Source organism: Cydia pomonella, chromosome 7 (assembly GCF_033807575.1).
Source record: "Cydia pomonella isolate Wapato2018A chromosome 7, ilCydPomo1, whole genome shotgun sequence".
Lineage (NCBI taxonomy): Eukaryota > Metazoa > Arthropoda > Insecta > Lepidoptera > Tortricidae > Cydia > Cydia pomonella.
Window position 1 is genome coordinate 1396820 of NC_084709.1, and position 14863 is coordinate 1411682.

At 37.1% G+C, this 14863-nt stretch overlaps 1 protein-coding gene across 1 annotated transcript; it reads left to right on the forward strand.

Annotated features, from left to right (window-relative positions):
* Positions 1-290: 290 nt before the first annotated feature.
* On the forward strand, positions 291-14387 carry LOC133519581 (uncharacterized). The gene is made up of 3 exons (XM_061853601.1): positions 291-347; positions 12548-12644; positions 13750-14387. The coding sequence occupies exons 1-3, from the start codon at positions 333-335 to the stop codon at positions 13893-13895; spliced, it is 258 nt and encodes an 85-aa protein (XP_061709585.1). The 5' UTR covers positions 291-332; the 3' UTR covers positions 13896-14387.
* The last annotated feature ends 476 nt before the right edge of the window (positions 14388-14863 follow it).

The window sequence follows — 14863 nt, forward strand, 5'->3', positions numbered from 1 at the left end:
AGGAAATACAAAAAGTTTATTAGACATGTTGATAATCATGCAGAGTTTCTTGCCGGACTCATATTGGGAATTTGGGATACACTACTACAATTTAAATCTTCTTGGGTCAGAGGTGTAGGGTCAGAGCCGGCGGAGTTTTATTTGACCTTCATAAACGCATTGTAATATGCCCTCTTGAAAAATAAATATATCTTTATCTATCTTTATCATGTACAACGCCATCTATCATCCAAATCGTGAGTATTTGTACTACAATTCATATCGGTCGATAGCAGATGTGGCCTTATAAATAGCGCACCAAGGCCAAGCGCCTCACTGTTGCCCGATTCGCCATGTTCGTTCGACAGGTTAGTGTTTGTTCATCTTACATCATTTTGTGTGCATTTTACAATAACAATTATTAATAACAATAACAATTATTACATTTACGTAATTGTGTTTGTGAACATTAATATTTGTTTATTCATTTTGCGAAATTTTAACTCTGGATTGTTGTGTTTGGTTATACCACAGACGGTTTTACAATCGCGATTGCGTTATTTAAATAAATGTTTGAGTTTTTGTTTGTTCTTATGTTTGTTTGAGAATAAATAAAATTACGTCTGGTAAAGTTAGAACAAGTTTTAAAAGGTCAAGTTCAAGTTTTGCATTTCTCTGTTTGTGCTTCAGTTTCTCCTTCCTTAGAACTTTAGGAGTTTCCTTAATTTTTGAAAGCTTCTTTAAGCAATATTTACCTAATGCGTACTACTACTACCCCCTTCAAATAGTGCATATCCTATAGTGCAGGGGTCACCAATTAGTTTCGTCAGGGGTCCAGGGATTTTCAAATAAAATAACCATAGCGGTCCGTTTCTAGAACTAAATAAGCAAATGTAATGTACAGCAGAAAATAGGTCGGCGGTCCGGATTCATATCGCGGTCCGTTTGGTAACCCCTGTCCTAGTGTAAAGTAATTTAGAGAGGTCATATGCCTTAGAGATCTAAATTAGCTTGTACCACTTAAACCTTGCTCTCCTATTGGCAATTCAATTGCGCAAAAGAACACACCTCCCTTACAGAAAACCGCAGCCAAATAACACTAGACCCCACTCATAGTGTTGTGTTCCTGCCGGTGAGTAAGGTTTCCAGAGCTCAACGAGGGGCGGGAGGGGGTTAGGGTCGGCAACGTGCATGAAACTCCTCTGGAATTGCATGCGTACATAGGCTACGGAGACTGCTTACCATTAGGCGGGCCGTATGCTTGTTTGCCATCGACGTAGTACAAAAAAATACCTTTGACCGCTAAAGTAGTCAACTGACGCGCGCGGCTGCAGCCCAATATTCAACCTTAGTGCGTTCCGACAAGGTTCACGATGACGTCGGACACAACAATTCAATTCAATTCAATTATTTATTCATAAAATTCACATCTTATACGTCACTATATATATACAGGTTACATGTTTTTTTTATACTACGTCGGCGGCAAACAAGCACACGGCCTGCCTGATGGTAAGCAGTATCCGTAGCCTATGTACGCCTGCAACTCCAGAGGAGTTACATGCGCGTTGCCGACCCTAACCCCCTCCCACCCTCGTTGAGCTCTGGCAACCTTACTCACCGGCAGGAACACAACACTATGAGTAGGGTCTAGTGTTATTTGGCTGCGATTTTCTGTAAGGTGGAGGTACTTCCCCAGTTGGGCTCTGCTCTAGATCTGGAATGACATCCGCTGTGCTGTGCCCTACCACACAGAGCGAGATGACATTCACAATGCCCATACCTCTCTTGTGGACGTAGTTTAAGGACATACCCGGGTCCATATATATATGTATATATTAGATTTTATAATTTTGCCATCGAACACGTTAAGCGTAGCGTTCAAAGCTTTAAGGGTTAATATCAGTTATATGACTTTGACCTTCGTCAAACGCAGGCCCAGGTTGTAATGGTTGTGGTATAAGAGCTTAACGAGATCATAGACACGTAGTTGTTGCCTTATATGTGCCCAACCTCGAAGCTGCTGCGTGCCATATTGTATAATCTTATGCAAGTTACGCAAGCCAACCTTCGCGTTCTGTATTTTTACATAATCTAGGGACTTTAAGCCAAAACATGTATCAATTATGTGAGATGCTATCCATATCAAGAGGTATGCTATTAGGTTATGTATACTGTTTTAGTGGGACTTATAGGGACCGTGCGTGTTGGAGGGTCTGCCATCTTGTGGCCTGAATCGGAACCATAAACATGCACATTCACACGTCACGTGTTTTCTTGTGCATAGTAGGTTCTGCCATCTTGTGGGCTACATCGGAACAAAAAACATCACATTTACGCCTCGCGCCAAAAATCTGACGGCTCCTGTGCTGCCTCCTACAGTTCATGCACGCTCCCTATAATAAGTTTTAATGGTTTGGTTTGTTAGTATATTAGCTAACGGCGAAGATTTCTACATACTAATTCTACGGATTCGACTCACGTGACTAAAAACAAGTGTGTGGAATCCGTAAAATTAGTTTAATGTTAGTATGTCTCACGACAGTTTAAATTCGATTTCAAGACATAGTATCTCATGCCTAAATAATATTTAGATTTAAGTAAAGATTTTGCATGCCCATGTTGTCGGCGAGATGTGCTGAACGTATAGAAAATGTTACCATCTAATTTGTTGTACCACATTTCACGCAAATAAATATATTTCCATTTCTATTTCTATTTTTAAATAGTTACACAAAATTTAAAATTTGTGATAGGTCTTGGCTAGCCCCCCTGAACACATTTGAGCTAAAAATCAGATTTTGATATGACATTACCCCCTGCATCAATACCTAAGTCACTTAAGTACGTACGAGATAGATACACTTCGAGCTTGAGACATTGATACCCAAACAATGTAAATCGCTATCAAATTTAGTTCAAATACCGCACAAGATACAATTTCGGAGCTAAATAGTTTAACTCTTTTGACAGTTACCTAATTAATACTTGAGTGCATTGACCTCCCTATATTCCAGTAGACTGCCACCTGTCACTTTAGTAAACTATCTGTCTGAGAGCCTGGTTGCGTAACTTTGTGCACTATTGAAATCGGTTTGAAATGCGATTGTTTGTAATAAATATCGGTCAAATTTTCAACGATGTTATGATCCGTGTAACGAAGACAATGCGAATCTGTTTATTTGAACGGAGATGTTCTAAATTATTGATAAGAACGCTTATGCGTGACATGTTAAACAGGAGGGCCCAGAGTCCGCTTGGCAAACAAATCCCAAAAGTTGGCGAAAGGATTATTTTTACTTAACCTCCTAAGTTCTGATGTTCCTTTAAATAATAGAACGAAAAAGTTTACATATTCAATAAAATATTCTGTACCCCTAGTGTAAATATTTTCGACAGCGAAACGTGATGTACGCGTTTGCGTTAAGTGTCATTTTGTATGAGATTTTTGACTTTCCAAAACGTCCCGCTTGGCGCGCTGTTCAAAAACCCATACAAAATGAGACTTAACGCAAACGCGTACGTCACGTTTCGCTATCGACTAAATTTACACTAGGGGTACTGAGACTTAAAAGTTTAAATTGACAATGACATTCCTACCCTGATGGGAAACTAGAATTATACTATTTCTTCGCCCAAAGACTACTTAATATATTGTACATTACTATAGAGGCCGGGAAACGTAGCTTCGCTACGCTCAGCCGTATATATCTACTTGGCCTGCAACCCTGTTTCTCGCCGAGATATGTATAGCGCTTTTCTCAAACTTGCAATTAAAACAAAAAATTGTAGTCAATTTGTTTTGTGGCGACCTACTCGGCTCGCCACTCTACCAGCAGCGGTGTACAACCTAACGCGCGTAAGTCCGCGCGCCTGCGCGATGAGCCACCGCCGTTGCCTAGCAACGAATCTGCACAACAAATCACCGTACCAAGCTAACTGAAGCTAGTTGATGGTTGGATGCCAAGACGTTGTGTCACAATTTGACGTTAAAAAACAAAAGAATGTTGCTTTACAGTCCTAGGTGTGTAAGGCAGTATGAAATTCCTTTACATATCATCTTCAGTCATCGCACCTGATATGTAGTATTTCCGGACCTAATTTGACGTAAGTCATGTCATCATTTCATAGCAAGTTTGAGAAAAATAAATTATTTTGCAACCAACGATTTCCGTGGTCCGTGGTACCATGAATAAGATCATTAATGGTGTAAACTTGATTAACCTTGAGTTAAGTTCATACATCACCATCAGGAAACTCATTAAGGCTAATCGCGTGCCCATATCTCAGTCACGATCAAGGTCCCGCACTGCGAAAGCTCGCGCCAAAATTACATAAGTAACACATTAGCTTAATCTTTTTAATATACTTATGTACATTTAACTGGTTCTTTTTGAATGCAAGATAATGTAGGTAATTAGCAGACAGAAGTTTTTGCGGCAAAATAAAGTGATTGACAAAATCAAATATCGACATGTCTATTATCGATGTTACCTTAGCCTTACAGATATTTTTAATATTGTATAAAAAGATAGCTACCGCGAAATACATAACACGTTCGATATATTCTTTGATACACCCATTGGTAGTTTTTTTTATTTTTTAACACTGTATTCTACAATTTACGTTTATAAATACTTAATATATGTAATAACAACATTATGGTCGGATTTGTAATTGATTTGCATTCTTTACATCTTTTAATTTTTAATCTATGACTTATCGATGTTAATATTTGTCGATGTTTTATTTTCTCAAGCACTCGTTTTTGCCACAAAAGCTTCACAGTTCTGGTAATTAGTAGTAATTTATCTTTATACATACTGTAATACAAAGATAAATTTACTTACATAGGAGTATGTATCCCAATCCGCATTGGGCTAGCGTGGGGACTATAGCCCGAGCCCTCTCACGTAAGAGAGGAGGCCTGTGCCCAGCAGTGGGACATATATGGGCTGAATTATTATTATTTAGGAATATGTATGTAGTTCTTGTAAAGGGTGTCTGCTCATGAAATTTACACAAAAAAACTATTGGAAGATTTCTATGAAATTATTTGCTGGATGTTAGAGTAAAATTTAAATGGCATAGTTCGTGTATAATAAATAATCAAATAATATATGTATACGGTCTTGTAAGTCCCAAACGCAAAAATGTTATATATAAAGATAGTTTATTATTCAAGTAGGCATATTACATGCGCGAACGTCCAAATAAATAAACATACACTTAAACTTTTAATTGTATAGAAACCAAGGGCGGATCCACCGTTGTGGGCACGATGGGCATGCCCACAACCCTAATAGGGTGCCCTATTGATTCGCCGAGTAAAATTACGCTGTTTTGTTTCGCAGACGCTTTGGCAGAGGACTGTTTGGCAGAATTTTAGTACGCAAAGTAGATTTACTTTAGAGTAATCGTTTGGTAACCGTCACAATTACCGGAGAAACCCTTGGTCGAACGAAACACGATAGGTAGAGTGATTTTTTGTATTAATTAGAAATTCGAGCATGTTAATATCAGCTGACCTCTACTTATTAACAAGAATAATAATCATTTACTAACATTACAGGGGCATTTATTTTTAGCTTAAGGAGTCTTAGAAATCTTAAACATTAACAAATATTAGTACAATTTCCAAAAATAATGCCAGCTTTTCATTTTTAGGCGTAGGAGTTTTTTCGCGTAGTTATCTATCTAAACAGGGCTCCGTGGACTGCAATAAATCGCTTGCCATTTTCGATATTTTACCTTATACGCCGATAATATGTATGTAGTATATGTACCTATGTACCGCAATTGCTAAATTATTAACTAAACCGGTATAATTTAACTGTCACTTTATTCAAAATTAAATATAAAAAAAAAAACGTTAGTCGGGTAAAAGTTGTTTAAACGGATTGGATTATGCGATGTTTACGCCATTATTGTTTCTTCCTAGTCGCGATTCTACACAATATTCATTCCACACAGCTGAAGTTGATCACATGCGTTATTCTTCACAGTTATTATTTCTACACAATCTTGACTCTACCTAGTCGCGATTCTATACAATATTATTTCCACACAGCTGAAGTTGATCACATGCGTTATTCTTCACACAATTATATTTCTATTTCGACGACCAGTTTGGCTTAGTTGGTAGTGACCCTGCCTGCTAAGCCGATGGTCCTGGGTAAAATCTCGGTATGGGCATTTATTTGTGTGATGAACATTTCCTCAGTCATGGGTGTTTTTCTATTTATTTACGTATTTGTATATTATATTTTCCTTAAAAACCTGTCAACGAAGCATGTTCAATATTTAAAAAAATAAAAAATCGTCACATAAATTAGAAATATCACCAAAGCCAAGGATGCCTTAAGTAAAGAAAACGTTCAACTAAGTAGAGCTGCTTTTGTATGATATCTGTGGATAGATTATATTGCCCGTATTGCCCCTACATAATACTTCTCACCCGGTGAATTAAAAATAATGGTTAAATGCAGTTGTGTAGAATCACATTAATAAGAGTTGCGAAGATTGTACAAAAATATAATTGTGTGAAGAATAACGCATCTGATCAACTTCAGCTGTGTGGAAATAACATTGTGTAGAATCGCGACTAGGTAGAGTCAAGATTGTGTAGAAATAATGCATGTGAAGAATAACGCATGTGATCAACTTCAGCTGTGTGGAAATAATATTGTGTAGAATCGCGACAAGGAAGAAACAATAATGGCATAAACATCGCATAATCCGACTTACCAAAAGTTTTTGGCTTGATTCTCATTTTCCAAACAATTTATCGCAAAATTAGCAAAAACATGCCAAAAAATCATTTCCCAACTCAACAAATAGCATAAAAATGTTTTGCATTAGAACTTTTTGCAAAAAAATGTTCTGGGGGCACTACGCCAAGTGATTGTCATTTCTTTGAACCCTCATAAATTAGGTTTGGATTTTTTTTGTATACCACGTCGGTGGCAAACAAGCGTACGGCCCGCCTGGTGGTAAGCAGTCACCGTAGCCGGATGGACGCCTACAACACCAGAGATATTACATGCGCGTTGCCGACCCTTTAAAAACCCGTACGCTCCTTTTTTGAAGAACCAGATAGACAACATTCTTAGAATATAATGTTAGTAATGGACTTATTAAGCATAAAAAAATTCGATTGGCATAGCTCTTATACTTAAGATTTTATTCGTATCTAAAAAAAAAACAATTTCGTCACTAACTCACTCACTCACTGATGATCATCAAAACCCTTAGGGTCCTTCCTGAAGTCCTAGGAAGCTGAAATTTGGTATGTAGGACATGTATATACACACAAAAAAAATTGAATTTTTAGCCCCTAAGGGGCTGAAAAGGGGAGTGGAATTTTGTATGGGGAATCAATAACCGCTGAACCGATTTAGTTGAAATTCGGTATGTAGATTGTTTTTGTTATTGGAAAGAATATAAAGTAATTTGCGTAAGGGGGGAAAAAGGGGTTGAAGTCTGTATGAGGAATCGGTAAAAAGTAGAGTGTATACAAGATGCCCCCACATCATCTAAATTTTGAATAGTAAATCACTCACAAATCACAAAAATATTTTCATGTAAGGTTTATTTGTATTTATTTTTATTTATTGAGAAGTTCTACGGCGTTTATAATAAATAATAGACAAAAAACCTGAGTACTTATAAGCATAGCCAATAACAGAACTCCCTGGAATTTACACAAAATAAAGTATCATCTGTGGGTAGACTTGCGACTTGTACTGTACAAGAATTATAAATATAAATTAAATTGTAGATCTTTAAGATACAAAGAAAAAGAGAATAAGAAAAGAAAAATGGTACCTAACTAAAACCTGGGAAAATTCCTAAAATGTGTAGATAAAGTTGTAATTTTGCGAGTATCACTCTAAGAACAAATTCAATTTCCTACTTTCCTATGAAAATATTTTTATTGGCCAAGACGAAACCATAAGGCTCACGCTGTCAAAAAGTTATCAGATCTCTTGTAGAGCCAAGCTTCTAACTCTTGTGGGGGTTGGAAGGGGGGTCTCAGTTGGGGGTTGCAGATCTAACCAAACCTGTTTTTCTGGCAACAGTTTGTCTGGTCGCAGTTCTAACTTAACCCACTTTTCTGACAACGGTTTGTCTTTCTGGGGGTTGCAGTTCTAACCTAACCTGCTTTTCTAGCAAGAGTTCGTTATTACCAGGGTCGCAGTTCGAACCTAACCTAGCTCGCTTTTTTGGCAACGATTCGTTTTTATGTTGTAGTAAAAATAAATAAAAATAGACTAAACATTACTATGGATAAAACATCGTTTATAAAGTAACATGTTAGACAAACTAAAAATTGTTAAAAATTTTTAAACCAAGTGAAAATTTTTGGTTTAATGAATGTTGTTGGATTATTGTTAGGGAAATAGTAATTTATTAAATCCAAATCTGGCAAATAAGTATATAGGAATTTTTTTATTGATGAAATGATTTGTTGGGAAATGAAATTTGGTTAAATTATTTTTGGTAAAATAGCAAATATCCCGCAATTCTTCCAATTTTGTTCTGTTAATTTACACAAAATCGAATTGAACGGTATGTGAACACAGACTCTACCGAAAGTTTGTCGACTAAAAGTGTAAGTAATCCCTCTGCGAAACGATTTTCGGCGAAACGTTGTCTGCGAATCGATAATCCCTTAAAGACTTGTGATGTAACACTTTCACGGTATATTGAGATCGATAGGATGATGATTGTTCATGAATCATGAGTCATGATTGTTCATGAGAGAGTTCATACTCCGACTCGCACTTGGCCGATTTTTGGATGGCTGTGACCACAACCTTTTTTGAGGGCTGGATCCGCGCCTGATAGAAACGTTGTTTTTCGTGCTAAATCCATTCAAATATTGTAAGTGCTTGTAATAAGATCGCCTACATATATATAAAAATAGCGCGTCCCGCAACGACCTCTACTCGGTAAAGGTTATTTAGACTACAATGCCCACATCACTATTACCTTTATACCACCAGCACTTGCACTCTCGGTCTAGTTTACCTTAATGCATGCCGCCTTGGCCCCTTTATATGTGACGTTCTAAAGATAAAGATACTTTATTTTCCAAGTAGGCATATTACAATGCGCTTATGAACGTCAAATAAAGCTACGCCGGCTCTAACCCTACACCTCTGACCCGAGAAAATTATATTCCTCCTAAATTCCCCAATAGCAACCAAATAACACTAGACCATACTCAGTGTTGTTAAAAAAAAAATCGACGGGACACATTTTTTCAAAACATTACATCTTGTAACTAACATGCATTAAGTAAAAATAAGTAGAAATACAGTTTAAAGTAATATGGAATTTAAAAAATATATTGTAGGTACTTTCTTTGAAATACCACTTCTGTTGCCCCTTAAGCTGTTAAAGAATGGTAGATGCTTTTGACGCGTTGTTTGATCGGATACTTTTGATGCTGACTGTACCTACAAGTTGACATTTAAAAAATAATTATGATAGCCGCTTGGATTATAAAATGGAATGCGGCAAAATAATAATAATCACGATAACAAGGAAATCATAAAATTTAAAACCGGTTTGCTACTTCCGCTATATCTACTGATCAAATTAAAATGCGTAATTATAAATTCATTAATATGCGTAATCTATGATGCTAATTCGTACTTTTTTTATTTTTATTTAAACACTCTTGGTAAGATCCACGAACTAATCGTTTTATTAAAAACATAATATATCTTAGATCATTTTCATTTGTGATTAATTCGTAAATATTGTTAATCACTACAATTGCTCGAAACTGATTCATTTTGATATCTGATTCAATTAACTGTTCGAAAGCTTCATTTTCCAACATGAGGTTCAAGACAAAATTTCATTCTATACGTAGGCTTATCGAAAGTGCTTGTTGTAATAATAATTCAGCCTATATACGTCCCACTGCTGGGCACAGGCCTCCTCTCATGCGCGAGAGGGCTCGGGCTATAGTCCCCACGCTAGCCCAATGCGGATTGGGGACTTCACATACACCTTTGAATTTCTTCGCAGATGTATGCAGGTTTCCTCACGATGTTTTCTTTCACCGAAAAGCTAGTGGTAAATATCAAATGATATTTCGTACATAAGTTCCGAAAAACTCATTGGTACGACCCAGGATTTGAACCCACGACCTCCGGATTGAAAGTCGGACGTCATATCCACTCGGCCACCACCGCTTGTTGTAAGTCTACTTAAATGAATAATAGTTTGAATTTAATTTAATTTAATTAAGTGTTTGCATTCGTAAGTTTTCCTATCTACTTATTCGCTATATGCACGACTGCCACGCAACCTAGCAGCCGCAAATCTACGCGAAAACGACAATTCACTACATCTTATAAAACTACTCCAAAACTAAAAACTACTGAACGGATTTTCATACGACTTTCATTTATCAATAGAGTGATTCTTGAGGAAGGTTTAGGTATATAACTTGTTAAGGATTCGTGTAAATTGGTTGAAATATAACGATATTGTCGGAAAAAATCACACTGACTAGGAGCTTTATGCGTAAATGCTGCCTAATCCGTTTGAGCTATAACAACACAATGTATGGTGGGGTTGTCTCTCTTTCATGGTTCTACAAAAAAGTCCGCGATGTCGAATGTCTATCTTTTAAGGATAACTTACTATACCCATTCTTAACTTCTAGAAAAAGATTATATAATATGTGGCATTTGAAAAGCTATTTACACGGATACAGTATTAATAATTATCAAATTAAATACGTTAGTTATATTAAGCATTTCATATAGATTACAATGGTCCCATACACCATACAATTTAAATGAATATTTTCAGAAGTAATCGTAAATTAAAGTTTAATTTCGAGCCATATAACTAGTACGAAATGTTAAAGACGCTATCCGCAGTTCGTTCAAATTTTTACCACCTTATGCGCTGGTATCGCTTTACTTACCCCCACCATGCACTTCGCACGGTCCCAATATCTATATCTACGTGTATCTAATAGGTTTTTGTACGTTGCGTTATCGAAACTCTAGATACTTACCTATTAATGGAACGGAGTAATAGTACGGTGTCTTATATTTTTATTTTTGTCTTATGTATCCATAGACTTCGTGACCAGGCAACTTTATTACTTAGAGGTAGTAGGTACAGGTACGCGTGTTACATAATAGTTGCAATGAACCGAATAAGCATTATAGCTTTACGTATTTGATTGGATTTAATTGATTTCATAATAGTATATTACAGTATAAATTATGCTATATATGTTAATCTACACGAATTTATATTACGATCGACCATATTTCTCCATCTTTCCAATAAAGTCAAATAAAAATAAATGAAGTTAAACAAAATCATTACAATTGTAAGTCCTAATATTCGTTCACTTTTCGTTTTCACGTTTTCGTAAGGTGGAGGTAAGGAATGAAATCTCCATGTACCAAAAAGTGTCATCAAAAAACCTTAAATAGTTGGCGCTATAACACCTAGAATACTTGAACAAAAAATCAAATCATAGCCAGCGCACTTCACTCCGTCAATAACGCCTAGGTACTTAGCTACTCTAGCGCTACTCTGGAGAGATTTGGAACTATTATTTATAGCTGACAGCTGGACACTTTTGCAACAGTTCTACCATAAGATATTTCACTCCTTTTAATTCCACACTCCATATAGGGACCGTGCGCGTTGGAGGGTCTGCCATCTTGTGGCCTGAATCGGAAACATAAACATGTACATTTACACGTCACCTATTTTCTTGTGCATAGTAGGTACTGCCATCTTGTGGGCTACATCGGAACAATAAACATCACATTTAGGTCTCGCGCCAAAAATCTGACGGCTCCTGTGCTGCCTCCTACAGTTCATGCAAGCTCCCTAATTACGTAGGTACATGACACTTCTAATTTCCCGTCCAAGGCAGCCTATTATGACGGACGGGTAACTACGGAATCTGTAGCCGCCGTGCAGGTCAGGATCTCGACGACTTAAATAAAACTTCGATTTATAATGAAGCGAAGTATAATCTTCCAAAGGGTACTGGTTTACAAGGGTTCTTGTCAAAACGGTTCAATGTAGAAAAGTGGGTGTTGATAGTATGGAGGATGATGAAAGAGTGATTTGCAATATATGATCAGTACAAAAAGGTAGTTTAAATTTAGATGTTTCTAATTGGCCGCGATACAGAATATGTGGAGCGCTCCTATTGGTGCTTTTAAAAAGCCTACGAATACTAGCCGAGCCCGACGGCTGCGTTTAGCTACTGCATTGTTTTTTATACAATAATAAATTGCATTCGCAACAGAATCCTTTAGTTTTTTTTTCAATTTTTATCTTTCAAGTTTCTTGTCTCTAAATTTATCTGCTAACTAAAGGTGTTTTAAAGTGTAGTAGTAAACACTTTTTTACACAAAACAAGTACATAACACAGAAAGGATACAGTAAATGTGTACAAAGGGTTCGCCTTTTCGGTTCGGGTTCGGTATCCCCTTAAGAGATCTCAAAAGGTAGTGAAGGGAGGGGAGTGTCTTCATCTTCAGTAACTCTTGGTTTAAATTTCCAGGTTATATGGTTGGTTTTGCTGTGCTGCATGATGGCTGCGCTGGCGACGCCTGATGGTGGCGAGAGCCCGCCTTTACCTGGCCCTGGCCTTTCATATGGTAAATATAACTTTATTTTCCTTCTTTCTTCCTCGTGTTGTCCCGGCATATTGCCACGGCTCATGGAAGCCTGGGGTCCGCTTGACAACTAACCCCAAGATTTGGCGTAGGCACTAGTTTTTACGAAAGCGACTGCCATCTGACCTTCCAACCCAGAGGGTAAACTAGGCCTGGTTGGGATTAGTTCGGTTTCCTCACGATGTTTTCCTTCACCGAAAAGCGACTGGTAAATATCAAATGATATTTCGTACATAAGTTCCGAAAAACTCATTGGTACGAGCCGGGGTTTGAACCCGCGACCTCCGGATTGCAAGTCGCACACTCTTACCGCTAGGCCACCAACGCTTCTTAAATATAACTTTATTTTATCCAAATAAAATAAATAATTAAATCAATTAATAATATATCATTTATTTTATTTGGTAATTTTAGTGAACGTTTTAGCCTAGGTGGTAGTAACCCTGTCTGTAAAGACCGCCTCTGAGAGCCTAGCCAATAAGACATTCGTACATCGACAAACGCCAAAAAAAAAAGAAATAATGTATCGGGATGTCAGATGCTACGAAATGTCACGTGACTATTTCCATATATCCATTTTCTATTAACGATTGTTATCTTGGCTATGCCCCCTGATCTTTCATATATGGTAAATATAACTGTAAGACTGTTACATGGACCGATAGCCTGGTAGTTGTTTAGTTCTATCGCTGAACGATAATGCCCCCGCCAAGTCAAATAAAACTGGGCTTTCCTTTTTTATACCACGTTGGCAAACAAGCATACGGCCCGCCTGGTGTTAAGCAGTCACCGCAACCTATGAACGCCTGCAACTCCATTCCTTTTTCTTTTCTGGAAGACAACAATACATTTTAGCTAAAAGCCTAAATTCTGAATTAAATTAATTAACAAATGGATGGCCAGCATACACACTCATGGCCAGATAATAGAATTTGATTATTTCATGAAATGATTGCAACATCAATGATCAATTCTATCTGATCTGGCTACGACATATATAACATCCACTGAAAAAATAATTTGCTCGAGTCTGTAGGTTTTTTTGTGAATTTATTGGACAAAAGATAAATTTTCCTACAACTTCCAGGAGGAATCCCCTATGGCAGTATGAGCGGCAACGTCGCCGAATTCTACAGACAGCAAGCGGCACCTAGCGGCAGAAGCGCGTACCGCTCGCAGTTTACCAATACGGCTGGTATCGACTTCGCGCCGATTGAGCAGTGGCTGCGATAGGTGGAGCTAGTTGTTTTAGATTATATTTTAGGGCACCAAAGCAATGCATCCTTAGGCTCACCACAGAGCCCATACAGGCTGAAGTTAAGCATTAAAACGGGCGGAAAACCTATGGTTACGGAATATTCTACACAAAAAATAGGTGTCTTAGACAGTATTTCGTGACCACAAAGATTCTGGTACTTAATTCAGACCATTTGGGGTGTGCCTTAGGCTGTTCAGGCGGAATGACATATGCCTCACCTTTAAAAAAATAGGCACTGTGATAATAATTATTAGTCATGATTTTCCATTTCTCATTCATAAACATAGTAAAAAATATACAAAAAATTGCCTAAAATGCCAATCAAAAATGTTACTTTAAATTGCAGTCACTTTACGAGCTGATTCTGAATTTCGGTTAAAATATGACTATTCAATGTTGCCATATTAATAAACATTTTATTGAGCCATGATATAGAAATAAGTGTAATTATAAATTTAGTTTTATTCTGATGTTGTTTTCATTACATCTCCCCTTTCTATTTTCATTCTGAAGTTATAATAGCTATTCAATAAAAATAAAAATAAACCGCTACACCCATCATGTAAACCATTTTATGCCAAAAATGACTTACACCATTTTGAAAAAAAGCTGTCAAACTTCTGGATCGATTTTTATCAAACAGATAAAACCACCGCAAGGAAACTCGCTTTCAGGTAAAAAAACCGCATCCAAATCGGTCCATCCGTTTGACAGCAACGGTGCCACAGACAGACACATATATAGATAATGGCGTCAAATGTACTTATAGATTAGATTTAGGTAGCCACCGAATGGTTTTTACGTATTCGAGTCAGTTTTGACATAAAAATTTACTGACCAATGGAACAAAATCACAGGCAAGATATTTTAGTATCATTTCAATAGCTTGTCAATGTTAATAATGAACAATCATGTCAAATTGTCACAAAAAATGCAACAAAAA